The sequence below is a fragment of the Ipomoea triloba genome, chromosome 3, assembly GCF_003576645.1.
Source record: "Ipomoea triloba cultivar NCNSP0323 chromosome 3, ASM357664v1".
Classification (NCBI taxonomy): domain Eukaryota; kingdom Viridiplantae; phylum Streptophyta; class Magnoliopsida; order Solanales; family Convolvulaceae; genus Ipomoea; species Ipomoea triloba.
Window position 1 is genome coordinate 29,502,029 of NC_044918.1, and position 16,499 is coordinate 29,518,527.

The 16,499-nt window shown below is 33.0% G+C and overlaps 2 protein-coding genes across 4 annotated transcripts in view; one reads left to right on the plus strand and one right to left on the minus strand.

Moving 5' to 3' along the window:
• LOC116013739 (protein LONGIFOLIA 1-like) overlaps window positions 1-1,881 on the plus strand; it is a 4,825-nt gene extending 2,944 nt beyond the window's left edge. For all 3 annotated transcript variants that reach the window (XM_031253646.1, XM_031253645.1, XM_031253644.1), the window contains exons 4-5: window positions 93-282; window positions 897-1,881. In XM_031253646.1, the coding sequence (XP_031109506.1) occupies window positions 93-282; window positions 897-1,477 (771 nt within the window). In that variant the 3' untranslated portion in view covers window positions 1,478-1,881. The remainder of the gene's footprint in view (window positions 1-92; window positions 283-896) is intronic.
• Window positions 1,882-5,376: 3,495 nt separating this feature from the next.
• LOC116012481 (protein CHLOROPLAST IMPORT APPARATUS 2-like) lies at window positions 5,377-8,845 on the minus strand. The gene is made up of 3 exons (XM_031252023.1): window positions 7,653-8,845; window positions 6,268-6,420; window positions 5,377-5,656 (listed from the first exon to the last, which is right to left on the minus strand). Exons 1-3 carry the CDS (start codon window positions 8,667-8,669, stop codon window positions 5,606-5,608), a joined length of 1,221 nt encoding a protein of 406 aa, XP_031107883.1. The 5' UTR covers window positions 8,670-8,845; the 3' UTR covers window positions 5,377-5,605.
• Window positions 8,846-16,499: the final 7,654 nt, after the last annotated feature.

Genomic DNA, 16,499 nt, shown 5'->3' on the forward strand with positions numbered 1-16,499 from the left:
TTTTTTTTTTTTTTTTTTTTTTTTTTTTTTTTTTTTTTTTTGTGTGTGTGTGTGTGTGTGTGTTAAACTTTCTTTTTTGGATGGCATGATAGGGATCAAACACAGAGGAGTACAGTGAAGGAAGGAACCTTTTGGAGAGGTGTGACAAGCTGATTCATAGTATTGCAGAGATGACAGCCACAGATATGCAACCAAGCCCAGTATCAGTTCTGGACTCCTCTTTCTACCGGGAAGACTCACCATCACCTTCTCCTATAAGGAAGCGAAGCATTGAATTCTTAGGTATGCTAGCTTCTTTTGTATCTCTGTGTTGTTCAGGTTTCATCTGGTTTCACAAGCAAATGTAGTATATAATAGGCTTAGTTTTTTTTAAAAAAATAATTCTTTTAAGAATATGATTGACTGCAACTGCATGTGGTGATGGTTAGATATTATCAGTATGATACCGTTAATGCAAAATGTGAGTCATTAAATGAGAACTACCTCTGATAATGAGAAATTTAAATTGAGGAGTACTTGTTTCTCCTTGGTTTGAAAAGAAAATAACACACAAACATTTTTGTTGTCTATTTTATGGTCCTGATTCTAGGACTTACGAATCATTTGTTAAAGTTTCCTTCAACATGAGATTAGGAAACCATAAAAGAGCTGCAATTTTAGTTTTGTAATCTTAAAATTTTTGGTTCATTTTATAAAATATAAAAAGATTATGTTGAACTTGTGTGTTTTATTTTTCCTAATAAAAAGAAAAATACTTTACTTTTAAACCAACAGTTACTAGATGGCATATTAGTAGAAGTATAATGTGCAAACTGAAGTTTTTACATCACCAAATGTTTTTTTTTTTTTTCCGTTTGAATCACTGCCAATTATACTTTATATTGTGGATGAATTAGGTGATTTTGACAATGAGATACCAAGGGCTGAAATTTCACCGGTCCAATCAAAGTCCAAGGATACAACAGTAGATTGTGATATTAGTTATATCACTGACATTCTTAGGGCTTCTCATTACCTTCCCGAAGAATCTGACATCTTCCTACTGTTGGAGAAACAACAATTTCTCAAAGGAAAAGACACGTCAGAAGATTCTAGACTGCAAAGGAAGGTGATCTTTGACACTATCACTGAAATTCTGGATAGGAACAGGCAACTGCCTCCATGGAAACTATATTCACGGTCAAATTCTATTACTGCACAGTCATCGGTGCAAATAATCTTGTCAGAATTCCTAAGAATCCAAGAACGGGATAATTCTGATGACTTGTTTGAGATCATTTGCAATGCTCTCAAAAAAGATCTGGCACACGATGATGTAAATGGCTGGGGAGATTGTCCGATAGAGATGTCAGAGACAGTATTGGACATGGAAAGGCTTATATACAAGGACTTAATGGGAGAAACAATCAGTGAACTCGCATCATTTGCCTGCAAAAGCAGTGCCATTGCAGCATCGCGTAGGAAGTTAGTGTTTTGAGAGCAAAGTGTAGAAACTGATGCTTCCATTTGTGCGTATTTTCATTCTTTGCCACATTTGTTTTGAGCTTCTGTTGGCAAACTCTGAGTTGAAGCTAGCTGACACCAATTTATGAATGCTTTCTTTGGCTTTTGTTCCCTCCCACATTTGCTTTGCCAAGTTTGTTTTAGTTTTCTGTTTGTTTTTAACTGGCTAGAAAGTTCTAATAGCTGATAGTTTGCTTGCAAAGTTGTAAAATGGTGAAGACTTGTATTGAAGATGTTGGTTTTATTAGGGCTTGCATTGTTTATAGTTCATTGAGGAAAACAAAATTTGCTTTGAGCATTTTGTGGAAGTAAAAGGAGGGTAGCATTTTTTCCCCCCAAAGACTAATTGGACTGTAAACTGTTTGTCTTTTGGATTTTCATATTGTGTTTTATTCCAAAGAGGTAATTGTTTGGTAAAATGATCGATTTGCCAATTTTTGACATTTTTGATCATTATTAGCATTTTGACTTGGTTAAAATGTTGATTATCACATTTGGTAATCAACGATTTGGCTCCAAACTGTTGAAATCCCAAACGCTGCAAATAGCAACAAGCGAGATGTACAACCATGAACCATGTCTGACTATAGTTATTTATCATTGGAGAGCAATACGCTATAGAAAAATTTCTTTGTTTTTATTGTGATTCTCTTGGTCAGGTTAGGACTTCATTGAAGCCTTAGGCTATCCTTATCTCTACAAGAGTATCTCATTTTTAAAAGTAGACCTTCAACTATGTCAAATTTGCAATTCTTTTACTATTTTCATTACATTCTTGCACCTGTAAGCTTTCAAAAATGGGTCACAATTTTACATCACACTAAAAATTTTTACTCATCTGTTTTCAATAAATATTATTTTCTCTTCACTATTATTCTTTTATATTAATATATAAATTACTTTTAAATATTAAAATCTAAAAAATGTAATTAAAAAAAATAAAAATTATTTGTATTACATATATAATTTAATGCAAATTACATTAAGCAAAACCAAGTGGCTGATGCTTTGACTAAAATGGCGATTGAAACTCAAATTGCATTAGAATGTGATGAGCATTACGCGGGAGTGGAGAGTAGCTATTCGGGAGTGAAGTGTTTTGTTGGGGGATTCCCTCCCTTCGGCGCGCGCGCACACACATACACAAAAAAACATTATGTGAACATTTTTATTTAAAGTAATTCATGTTAAGATAACAATTTGAATTATGATTCAAATAAATAAATTATATTTGAAAATAAATTATAGAAACAAACTACAAATAAATAAAATAATGATTAAGAAACAAACTACAAAAAAAAAAAATTAAAAACTACAAAAATTATATTACTTAAGAATTTGGAAAAAAAATAATTCAATAATAAATTAATTAATAATTAAATTTTAAAGTGTTTAAAATAATTTCTTTTTTTGAAAAATGTTTAAAATAATTTAGTTACATAACAAAATGGAAAAAAAAAATTAACCAAAAAGTGAAAAAACATACACGCTCACAAGTACAAAAGTTACCAAACATGTTATAAACTTGCAAGTTGCAACACATCATGACATTAAAAAAAGATACTTTTTTTCCACGTCGCCCTCAAAATGAGAAGCTTTTAAGGCTATGGATAGCCTTAGCCAACATATATGTAGTAAAAGGACCAAGATAAACAAAGAATATATATATATTTTTTATTCTTTTTAGTGTACTATATTTAAACTAATCATAATTATTGTCAATTTTAATGCAAATTATAAATAGTTTTACATTGTTTTTTTAGTAATTCTACATATACTCTCATTCTATACTCTCATTTTTTACTCCTTATAATTGTTGTTCTCATTTTATACTCTCTATAATGTGACATGCTTTGATTGGTTGGTATAATAGGGGGTTATGATTTTTATAGTTCCTTTTTTTTTTTAATGAAATTTGAACACTCAATGTGAGTAAAAGTTGGAAGTAAATTTTTGGAATACAAATAATATTTTTGGTTTTTTTTTTGAAGTTCTATTACATCTGCACTATATTTCTACTCCTTTATTTTTACTCCTTAATGTGATAATTGATGATTAGTTATCTTCATTTTATGGATCCCAATAAAAATGTAAACATCATGAGGGAGTAAAATTTTGGAGTATGGATAGTATTTTTTTTTTTTTAGCAGATGGGTGAATTTTGACCATCCCTGCATAAAAGGACTTGGTAAAATGATGGTGCGAGTAAAGCAACAGGGTCTGGTCATCATAATTTTGTACCAGCTGATTCAGGCAGTCAAGCTACCTATATACTTTGGTCTTTGGGTGCGATGTGGGCTCTGAAAGTTGTAAGATCAAACGTTAGAGTACTAGTTTGACTAAAATATTTAAATATACATTTTTATATGACTTGTACTTTATGTATATTTATTTTTTATTCCTTGTTGACATATTGTGCTTTAATTAATTCAAAAAATTGAGCTACAATTCATTTTATATTCTAAAAGAGTACTTACCATTTTCCTTATTTGATTGGGCATACTTAAAATGTGTATATGTTATTAAAATTGAACCTTTAATTTATTAGTAAATTAAAAATGTACTTGTATGTTAAGAGCATTCTTATCAATAGAGTTTTTCACGATTTTTGAGAAGTTTTTGTAAGTGCGATTAAAAAAGATAAAATGAGAGGGAAAGAAAAAAAAACAAATATGACTTTTAATATATATATATATATATATATATATATATATATATATATATATATATATATATGTATAAAAGGTATTGTCAGGCGCGCCTGACACACCCAACGAGAGCGTGTACTGCGTCATTGTTGTGCATGACGCGCGTCAAGCGCAACAGGTCCATTATTTTCACCTGCAAAGTTACTGTACCAAAAACTTGATTTTGCAGGGCAATCATTTTCTTCTCTCTCCTTCATGTGTACGTGTACTGTACCAAAAACCAACAAATAATCACTATTGTAGATGCTCCTTATATCACCGATCCACCCTACAAGGTGGATCATACTTCATGATATAATGATTGAGTGTTGCGCCAGCAAATATAAGAGGGGAAGCCGCTCAACCTCAGCCAGTGGTGGTACTATATTGAAGAGATCATATCCATAAGGCATGTGACTTGATGAACGTAAATTATTCAATTCCTTTATATATATTTGCAAAGTGCTATTTTCTTAATAAGTGTAAATCAATCCTACAATTCCAACATAAAATCATAGAACAAGCTAAATAACGTAAATAAATGGAATGAGACAAGGATTTTAACGTGAAAATTTGAAAGGAAAAATCATAAGCTTTTTTTGGGTAATTACACCAACTTCCAAAAGATAATATGTACATAATATATATCATTTATGGGAAATAAATATAAATATATTTACATAATAAATCATGCATTGCATGCAAGACATAAAATTTATGCAAGACATATTTTCATGCATGTTCATGTAATATTAGTTTAACACTTCAACACAATTCATCAACTTACTTACATAACTACTGAAGCTATGAGTTACTTTTTTTTTCCTTTTTTTTTTTTTAAATCAAACTAAGAAAACGAACATATAACTCTTTACAAAAAGGAGTTTAGTATTCTTATTGTGTCTTTGGTTCTACGTGTTTGAGCATCTTCCTCTGCCTATAGTAAAAAAGACGAATGACATGTTCACGCAATAATAACTTGATTCTTTTAAATAAAGTTTTAAACTTGAACATTACAAATAAAACATATTCGTATTGAAATAATTTTCATAAATAAGACTAGATAGTATCTTAGCATCAAATTAATTAGTTCAAAAGACAAAAACAATATTATAATAATTATTATTATTATTGGGTGGTTTTATTTGAACCACCAAAATTTGGGAAAAGTAGAAAGGGGATCAAGACAAGGGGAAAACTGGCCTTTGGACTATTATTCTGATCTGATTGATCTCTTAGCAACTAGTCTATCTTCCTTCCTCCGAACGTATAAATGTCCAGAAACAAAATTAGGCAGATAATGATTAAAAAAACACTGAAGAGTAAACAAAAATGAAAAGTACATATGAAGAGGAATAATGTGGTGACCAAACGTAACTCTTGTAATTAATTGAAAGATGGCTGCTGGTTATGCATCATCCTTGCTCGCTATCATCGGGAGAATTTGGGCTTTTCATGAAACGTCCCTGCACACACCATACTCCAATCAGTATGATTTTAGTTTTTTTTTTTGGTAAGAGTGAGCCTGCTATAAGACCATCTCATATAGATTCCTATATATGAAATGTTGGGTTATAATTGTAGACATTATACTTTATACTGAAAAATGTAATATGAATCAGAAATAAATTATTTATTACAAACTGTAATATTTTTAAATTAAAGTGTAATATTTAATATGAGAAAAAATATAATATAATACTAATGATGGATAAATTGCTTAATTGTTACTTATAAGAGAAAGTTTAATACTTGTGATGAAAAATGTGATACTTTTTGATGAAAAATGTAATATTAAAATTTGAAAAGTTACTTATGATGAAAATTGTAATACTTATGTAAAAAAATGTAATACTTATAAAAAATCAAAGTTGTTTCACGGATAAAGGTTCATGAGATAGTATTGGAAAAATTGTTAAAATAAATATAAGATTTAGAGATTATAACCTTGATCTATTATAGATAAGATGAGAATTGAACTATTTCATTTATGTTATTCTTCGAATTATTTCATTTATGATTTATAATTAAAATTCATAATAAAATAAAGGATAAATAAATATAGCTCCATATATACCTTCATTCTAGGCCGTTGATCAGCATTGACCTTTCTGACTTGATATCTTATTTTCTTAGAAAAAAGGCGCGTGCGCCGCTTTTCTTTGTAACGCAATACACTTGCTTCTCTAACTCCACTCTCTGAGAATAAGTCTATTTGTGCCAATCTAGCCTGCAACAAATTAAAAGATCCAATTATTTCATGAAAATGCTACTTTATTTTTAACTATATAGATTCTCATTATATTTCTTGTATTGTTTGGCCAAAAGATAAAGAAAAAAAAACTATTATAAAATCAATAACCATTCACATCATGAATATAGAATAACATTAGAGTTTATGTAATAGAATTTTATTTTAATTTACATGTAAAACATCATACCATATATTTAATTTAATAGATAGACAAAATAGAGTACAAATTTTCTTAAGAACAAGTGAAAATACCCTCTCATTTTCACATATATAAATTCTAATAGTCAAGCCAATTATTAAAGGAATGGTAAGAATGCTTCCAAGTCAAGTAATCCTTCAAAGAAACTCCCAAACTATATGAAAACAAACAAAACTCTCGATGTAATAAATAGAAGTACGACTGTGAAATAATAAGCATGAAAAATTTAACAACCGATTATAAAATAAATATTTAGATTATATTAATAAAATTAATTTTAAAGATTAAAAATATATACTTCCACTTTTTATTTTATTTTCTATTCTATGTTGAAGTACATACTTTAATTCATCCATAAAAAAAAGTGAGTCACAATTTTGATTCCTTTAATTTTTGTTTCTTCAATAAAATTCAAACAATTGATAGAGTTTTACTCATTTAGAATACACTTATCATAAATTAAAAAAAAAAAAAGAATACACTTATCATTTTTCAATTTTAAATTAATTAACCCATCAGGACAATGATGGTAAATTAAAAAAAAAAAGGAGACTTTGTTAAAACAATCCTTCTATACCATGGACCAGGATTCATAGTGCATGTCTATGTGTCTTATGTTATTTGTTTTTGACTTTTTTTTTTGTGTTTTGTGTTATAAATTTTTGTGTTTTATATTGTGAAATTGTCTATGAATATAAATTATGTACCTAAATCAGATTTGAAAAATAAGTAAATATAATGTGTCTTTGTGTTGTGATATTTTGTGTCATATGTTAAGAAATTTTGTACGTTACAAATATGAATTTTGTATCTTGTCATTTCAATTCAAGGTCCATAAATAATGTTACGTAGACATTGGTCTATGATATAATTTGAATGTATCAATTATTGTTGTACTAATTATTAGTGTAGCGGAGCTGGAAACTTTAAAAAATAATTTATGATGGCGGGAAGAGAGTAGAGAGAGAGAGAGAGAGAGAGAGAGAGAGAGAGAGAGAGAGAAACGTACTTGGACATCAGTTCCGGTAGCTCCGGAGCACAGAGTTTCATCGGAGAAGGGCAATGGGCGGTCCATCCACTCCGTCAAAACGCTGTGGTGGTTCAATTTTAGGAGCAAAGTGGATTTCGGGTTGGGAATATTGCTGGACTCCTCTTTACTTTGAGCTGAAGAAGACGACAACGACCTCTCTTCTTCCTGAGCAATCCGAAATTCACCCAGCGTTTCTACTTTCTTTTTCTTCTTCTTCTTCTTATTCTTCATCTTCTCCGGCGCCGGCGCAGATTTCTCGAGGTTTGGGGTGATGTCCACCACGTTAACGCTCGGAAACCTCCACCAATAATCTCCATTATTCTTTATGGCCGCCTTAAATCCCATCCCAATTGGAAACCCGTAAGAAGTAGCGCCCATCCATTCACCCTCCTTTAGTGCCGAATCGTCGCCCCCAATCCCACCGAGCTTCCCCATAATGCTATCAATACCGCCCTCCTCAATCTCCCCATCCAAAATTGAACCCGCCGCGTCAAACCCGTCTTGAAAATCCTCGCAATAATCGAAGCTAATGGGCCGCGAATTCGAGTCGTGGATTTCCCAGCCGGCGAGCAGTTTACAAGGGAGAGCAGCAGGCTGGATTCTTTCATCAACTGGGGAATATTGTAGAAGAAATGTATCATCATCATCATTGCGAGTGGGGTGTGTCTCGGAGAAGAGGAGGTCGGAGAAGGAGGAAAAGGCGGGGTTTTCCGGCGGGGCGAATTTGCTTGTGAATACGGCGGGATAGGCCGTGGATAGGAGCGCGGCGGCTTCATGGTATGTTTGGTTGGGGCGTTTTCGAGGCGTGCGAGGCTTTCTGGTGGAGAGCGCAAGCGAAGAAGAATTGGTGGATTCTGAGAGAGTGGGGGATGGAGAAGAAGAAGATAAGCGCGAGGCCCAACAAGTAGATGAAGATGATGATGATAATGGGGACTTGATTATCTCAACCTCCAATTTATATGCTCTCCCACCTCCACTCAGACAAGAAGGCGGCATTATTAACACAAGAACAGACTCCAACTCCTATTTCTGGCTAATACCCAATTCCCATATTTAAGGAGTAGTTGAAGAACCCTAGCTAAACCCTGAAAACTCAAGTACTATAAAAAAAGAGTGAGAAAAGCCAAAAGGGCAGCTGGAGAAAATATCTAAGCTGAGGAAGGAAAAGAGTCGTTTAAATTTGTGGTTTTTAAAAGGAAGATGAAAATGAGGGAGAGAAGGGACAGGAGGTGCAGAGAGTCACGGGGATAAAGGGCTAAGATCCGCTGATTGGATAACACAACAGCATCCACTCCGTGTGTGTGTGTGTATTGAGGGTGAGGATTGGGAGAAGATTAGTGATGGAGATGATCACATAGAACGGGACAAGAACAGCATCTGGGACCACCACACCCAAATCCCAATCCTTGCAGGTTTTTTATGCCTCTTCAGTTTGATTGCCATTCCTTATTACAGTCTCTGCTTCTCTCTTCTTTTTTTTTTTTTGTAACCCAGGGTCTCCACCATCAAATACAGTGGTTAACTCTTATGGATTGTCGGTACCTCTAGTGGGTGAACAGCTGACCTGAAAATTTAAGGTTGTTCCATACCCAAAGTCAGGGATAAATAAGTCCTTTCCACTCAACCACTCCTCTAGGTTACCGTCTCTGCTTCTTTACCTAGTTCTCCAAAATATATCCTATAAACTCATAAGGCCTCCACACTGTAACTGAAAGTAAATTTTAATTCACATTTCTCATCCACTAGATTAATGTCTAGAGAACCACCTCCCATTCATTCCTGCCATCATTCCAGCAACTATTAATTTAATCAAATTTATTATTGCCTTGAAAAAAAAACTTTTGATCAAATGGAATTCAAAATATCCTTGCTTGAAAAACAGCAAATTAAAGTTCCGTGGGAGGTCTAAAAAGTGATGGCATTTTGAGTATTTTATAATAAATTTTAGAAATTAAAATCTATATGTTATACAAAATATTTTACAATATCGTGTATTTTTTTTTGAAGAAAACACAAGATAATTAACATTAAGAGTACAGTTAATATCCAATTTGATACATCGACTATTAGAATTTCACTACTTTGGCCCTCAACTATCAAAATTGTTCAATTTAGTTCCTAACTATGCAATGTTAGCCTAAAATGACCCCTTGACTATTGGAATTTCACCACTTTGATACTCGACTACCAAAGTTATTCAATTTAGTTCCTAACTATGCAATTTTTACCTAAAATGATCCCTCGACTATTTGAATTTCACCACTTTGGTCCTCAACTACCAAAGTTGTTCAATTTAGTCCCCAAATGCAAATGTTAACCTAAAATGTAAGTTTATTGTGAATTTGGAGACCTTTATGGAGAGTCAAGGACCAAAGTGGTGAAATCCTAATAGTCAAGGACCAAGGTGGTGAAATTCTAATAGTTAAGAAATGGACTAAATTGAGCAATTTTGGTAGTAAAAAATTAGGGTGTGTTTGGTTGGTGGGTTTAGGCAAAAGGAATGGGTATGAAAGTGATTGCTTGTGTTTGGTTGATAGGTTTTATGAATGCTACTATGGGTTTGGAATACCCCATTAATGAGAAAACCCATACCCTTATTAAATAAGGGTTTCATCTCCCTTCCTCCTTTTTTTTTCCCAACTATTAATAATCATTCCCATTTCACCCAACTACCAAACATGCTAAATACTTTACCAAAACCCATTACCATTACCAAGTATTTGATACCCATTCCGATTCCGATTCCGATTCCGATTCCCATGTGCGAACCAAACGCACCCTAAAAGTGGTGAAATCATAATAGTCGAGGGACTATTTTAGGTAAAACTGTCATAGTTAGGGATTAAATTGAACAACTTTAATAGTCGAAAACCAAAGTGATAAAATCCTAATAGTCGATGGACCAAATTGGATATTAACTCTAATATTAAATACATGATTTATCTATGACTAATTGCAAACTGAATTAAGAGTGAAAAGTAAAATAAATAGAGATTTTTATTATTTTCAATAAGACTTTATTCAATTATTTTAAAAAATAAATTCAGTCATTAAGTGGGGTATACATTAAATTTGTAATTTTTGGTTAAAAATTAAACTTTTAATTGATGTGAGAATTTTTTGAACAAAATAGAAATAGAAATAGTTATGTTACCCCTTAACACTGTTGTTTCATTTTCCAGCATGGGATAATTTTGTAATTGTAGAATGAACGTGATCCTTAATTATGGGCACCCTGGATTTTCTGATGGCATTTGAAGAAAAGTACATACTCACCCATACGGCTGCAGCATTGATGGAAAAAACGCCTCCTCTTATCTAGTGACGTGGGGAGTGCTGATTGGAAGATCGAGATATTTTGGGCGACGTGGCAGCACTTTATGGGTTGGTGGATTTTCACGTGTATCTGCGGTATATTTTTGGATCTGAGGAAAAGGGGCAATGATTACAGCGGTTTTGGTGTGTTGTGCGGCAAATGGCAGTCCTACGTTTGCCTATCTAGAAATTAGAATCGTTGGCTTCCCAAATTTGGAAATTGAGTTTAATACATTTGGTTGGGAGGTTGTTAAATTTAGATGAGGTAAATACAAGATCTTTCGAGTTTGGTGATTTCGTCACCTTTAGTCATAAATTTTTAAATCGATCATCCGTGATTCTCTGAGTTTCGAATTTGACCAGCCGTAATCCTTTCGTTAAGATATTTCGTCTGAGCTGTGAAAAGTAAAGGCAAAACAATCTTTATATTTTAACCCCGGCCAAAACAATTCATTTTCCTTAAAAACTAATATTAGCCCTAATCTCCTCCCATTTCTTCGTACGTCTTCTTCCTCCCACTTCTTCCTCACATTTCTTTGTTCCCTTTTTTCTCCGATTTCAATATTCTTCACAAGAAATATATTGACCAATAATGTCATATTGTTTAAGTCGTACAAGGAGAAGATATAATTTTGGGGAATTCATTGATACTCGAGAGTGTGAATGTGGGAATGAACTTGTTATTTGAACTTCTTAGATAGATCGCAATCCGGGAAGGAGGTTTTGACATTGTTCTGAATCATTGATGAGTATTATGTTTATATTATTTATGTTGGTTTAATTTTTTTCGTTCAATTGATTTTTTTTTTAATTTTAGGGAAGGAAGGGATATGGTTTCTTTGACTGAGCAGATCATCCAATGTGTCCAAGGGCAATAAGTATAATACTAGGCATGTTGAGGAGGATAAATAGAGACATAAAAGAAATTTTGAGAAATTAAAGGTCATGTTAGACGTCATTGCTAACGAAGGTCTTTAGATATTATAGTACACAATCAGTACGAAGTGTTAAAATGCCCCTAGACAATTGAATTTGATGTTGTAAAGTTGTTTTGGACCAGTTAATGTAAGTTTATGTTGTTGATTTGATTGGTTTCAATATGGTTTATAATGTTCCTAGTTCATTGCATAAGAGTTTGCCAAGTGCAGCAAAGTCAAGTAGACAAATATACATAAGTAACTGTCAAATACTTTGTCTTTCCATAAGTTGGACAAAAAATTGAAGTGAAGTTGGCTACCAAAACGTAGGCAATTGTTTACTGTAAGTTGACAAAAACACATCTAAAACATAGACAATTGTCTAATGGAGGTGGAGATGCTAGCTTTGACAAAAATATAGATTACCAATTGTCTACCACTTGCCAAAATGATACTATCTACACTACAAAATACTTAACCAAAATGATACTATCATACACAATGCCAAATACTTAGTCAATGTCAATTGGATCATCACTCCTATTTTAGAACTTTGATTTAGATGTGTTACGGGTGCTATATCTTCTACTCTGTCCAATTGTGTCTTCCTTCTTCTTCTCCAACTAGGTCCTGCCTTCCTTCTTTTTCTCCAACTGTTTTTTTTTTTGGGGGGGGGGGGGGGGGGGGGGTTGCTCACTTTATCTTGAGTGTCTTGATCTTGTTCAAGTGTAGGTGGCTGGCTTGTAAATGCAATTTCATCAACAATTACTTGTGTAGATGGTGCTGGGGTTTGAAGTAATTGTGACACCACTGCATCAATATCAATATTATCTAACCAAGTATCATCATCTTCTTCTTGTTTTGCTAGCAGTAGCACTCTACTGGAGGGAACAGTTGAAGTTGAGGCAGCTACTAGAACTTCCTTTGTCTTCACCCTAACTTTTTTCTTTGGATTGTCCTGTATCAGAAATTACACATTATTAACTTACACAGTCATTATATTTTATACAAGCAAAATTAATCAATTAATAAAAATCAATACTAATCTCTCTCTAATAGTAGATCATTAAGGCACTTTCTTTTATTATGGCATTCTTTCTTGCATTTGGTTCAGTGCATCTTAACATTACTTCTTTTTCAGATGTATCCCATCTTTGAACTTCTCATCACCTCCTTTCAGATCTTTTGCCACATTTGAAAACCTCATTGACACTTTTCTTTCTCAACTTTTTGGGTTTTCCTAGTTTGGCAGTGTATAGTGGTGGAAGAGGAGGCTTTTTATCACTTGAAGACCACTCATTAGGACTTTCTATGGGCTTTATACTACATCCATATGACTTCAAGTACGTCTCAATGAAATAGCAATGATGTACATAGTCATTCACTGGACCCTACCATGTTTCATCCATATTGCATTTATGGTATGTCTACATGGTATACCACTCAACTCCCACTCCTACAAGTGCAAGTCAGTCTGCTCAAACCAACCTCAAGTTGGTCAAATAACCTATTCATTACCACGTTGTGTCTCAAACAAGTTGTCATCACTTTGAATGATTGTATAACCCCCAGCTAATTTTTCATTCAAAGCTATTTTCTTAACAATCCTAGTACATTTGATTTTTTCATAATCAAATCTATTTTTAGATCACAAATTAAAAATGAAAACACTATTATACTAATGTACTAAAAAAATGTATATGAACACAATTCCCAAAATACAAAAAGAAAGAAAATTTATTTGTTATGGTTTTCGTACTTACCCACAAGCGATCAAATATTTTTGTTCGACTTTTAATAATCAACTAAACTTTTGCTTAGGTTGTGCTTCTGTAATTTTTTAAAAATATTTTTAAATACTGTTGTCATATAATAGTAACTTTATTTTTGAAAGTTAATTAGTATTTAATAATGTTATAATGGAGATATTGACATATTGTAATGATATATTCCAATTGTACTATTTCAATTTGTTAGATTTTGAAAATCTTTTTTTACATAAAATATTTTGATATTGTGATGATATCTTCAAGAACCCACCAAGATATACACCGCCACATAGAGATGGACAAAGCTAAGTAATAGGATGTTAGTCTGATCTTAAGAAGCCACCAAGAATTCATTAGATAAGCCTTTAGCATTATGTATAAACTGATAGGATATTGACTAGATCTTGAGAGCCCTGTCTAGATACCATTAAGTGAGACAGAATGCTTTTAAAAAAATTAAAGAGCTATTCATGATATCTTCACATCCCTATGCACAACTTGTCAACACTATCTCTTTTGAAAAATTAACCATTTTCTAGTCGTTGCTCTCTATGCTATATAAATATCTTTCTCTAACGACTTAATTTGATGAGAGATCATTTCTTTCCACCCTCGAACCTTCCAAGCTTCATTTTTAACATATCTCCTTGAAGGTTTGAATCAATAAAACTAAAGGGGGCTGTGTACTTGCTGTGAGAACTTAACATATTGTAATTAGCATGCAATCAAGTTTCCTATTTTAACGGCTTGTTCTATGTTCATTAGTGTGACTACTTAGGTAGTAGATTAGACAACGAGTAATTGTAGCAGAATTAAAAATAGACACATGATATTTGACAACCTAGTTCGAAGATAAACTTCTCCTACATCTAGGGGGTCTCCAAGAATGAATGCCCAATTAACTAAGTGCTCAATTCCGAACAAATAAAAGTAGGACCGATTTACCAAGTGATATGCCCTTGGTCGTAGAAACTCAGTCTTTTGTCCAAACACTTCTTCCTTGGATTGTCAAAAGAACAACTTTGATCTCCCTCAACTTGTTCTTCGATGGCTTTCACTCACCGCAACATCTTGTAGCTAAGGTGTTAATGCCCAATAGTGTACATCAAACACTAGTTCTTCAAAACATCAAATCATCGCATATTGAGAGGTGCAAGATGGTGTTCAATCAGACTTCATCTCAATAGATCATCTTTCTTGAAAAAGAATTTCTTTTAAGATCAATCATTGTATTGGTTTCTTTGAAACTCTCAACGTTTGTAGCTTCAACTTCTTGATTAGAGAATATATAGGGAATCTTGAATAAGTTTAGAAAGTCTAACTGATTTATCCCTCTCTTGACTTTCATCTAGACCCTGTATATCTCCATTTGACTTGATTGAATCCAAGCTAAGGGCCTTGTTTTAGTTTGTTCCTTTCAATATATTGAATCAGTAACTGTTTCTTGAACTGCAGATCCTTCACTGTGTGAGCGACTCCTAAAGCAGTCCGTCTATCAGCTGACTTAATCTACATAGCCTATATGTGGACTCTATTGACTCTTTTATGTTGTCATAATAAATAAGTCATTTATAAAGTAGGGTAAAAACATATAACAATAACAAGAACTATGGTCTTCATTTTACATATCTAACAAAGGTTTTATTCATATATATACTTAAGTTTTGCTTTCAATTCTTCTCCAATCTTTCAAGTTTCAAGTATACCAACATAGAAAGATTTTCCTACGCATTTATCATCCTACAACCTTTCTAAGTTTAGATTGAGTAAAATAGAGAAAGTTGATGTTACAATAGAAGTTACAACATCATCAAGGCAACTTGGCTCTACCAACCTTGGGGACTCAACTAGAAGAATGAACAATAGAAGTTTATAACGAATATGAAGAAAAAAGAGCGATGAAGAGGAAGAGGAGAATGATGTTAGTGATTCTAAGGTTACATTTGCTTTTGCCTCCTAGCCACCAAGAAACTAACCATAAACAAATTAAAGGATAACATTAGACCAAGTAACACTACCCGATTGGCTTTAGCGATAACTTGCTTGACGTCAAAGACTTAGGTATCCAAGTAAATCAAGAAATTGCTAGGAGAAGCTGCCAAATTGGAGGTAGAGGGTTCAAATTAAAGCCGAAGAAGGGCATTAAGGAACTTGTAGATGTCATTGCCACGATACAGCAGTCCACAAATCTTAAAATTTAAAGGATGCCATGTGGTGGTGTAAAATAAAGCACCATAATCCCAACATTTTTAGTATTCTATTATGTGTTGTGTAAATTAGAGTTGTAGTGTTGTAGAGATGTAAAGGAAATATTGGTCAATTGTAAATATGATCTTACGTAAGTAAGAAACATATTTGAAAGTCAAAGAGTATTTTAGTAATATAAATAACTGTTGGAAATTTGCACTAAAATGACATTTTAAGTGGCCATTTTGTGGTATAAATATATGTGGGTCCACTTCCGATTTTGGGTCGGGTCAAAGTGGATTCAGGTTCTTCGTTCTTAGACGAAGAGATCGATATATTATACGCTCAAAATGGAAAATGGATGAATGAGAAATTGATTCTCAAAGTAGACCCATTTGAGATGGAATTCAAGTGTGGAAAAGCTTATGTAGTTTGTCCCACATTGGTTTGGAATGAACTTTTGCACCACTATATATACAAGGGACTTTTTATGACTATGTAACTTGTATAGCATAGATGCTCTCTCTCGCGCGCAGGGGGGGTGCAAATCAAATCCCAAAATGAGTTCGAAAGGCTTGAACTCGTGTGCGCCGGCACCTACGGACACGAATGTCGTCCGGAAAACGGAAAATTGGCAG

Excerpts from the sequence above, each read along its gene's own strand:
- LOC116012481 (XM_031252023.1), bottom strand. The coding sequence starts at position 8,669 with ATGCCGCCTTCTTGTCTGAGTGGAGGTGGGAGAGCATATAAATTGGAG. Across the intron at positions 6,421-7,652 it reads CTACCGGAACTGATGTCCAA|GCTAGATTGGCACAAATAGA; the intron begins GTACGTTTCTCT and ends AATTTGTTGCAG. Across the intron at positions 5,657-6,267 it reads ATCAACGGCCTAGAATGAAG|GGACGTTTCATGAAAAGCCC; the intron begins GTATATATGGAG and ends TGGTGTGTGCAG.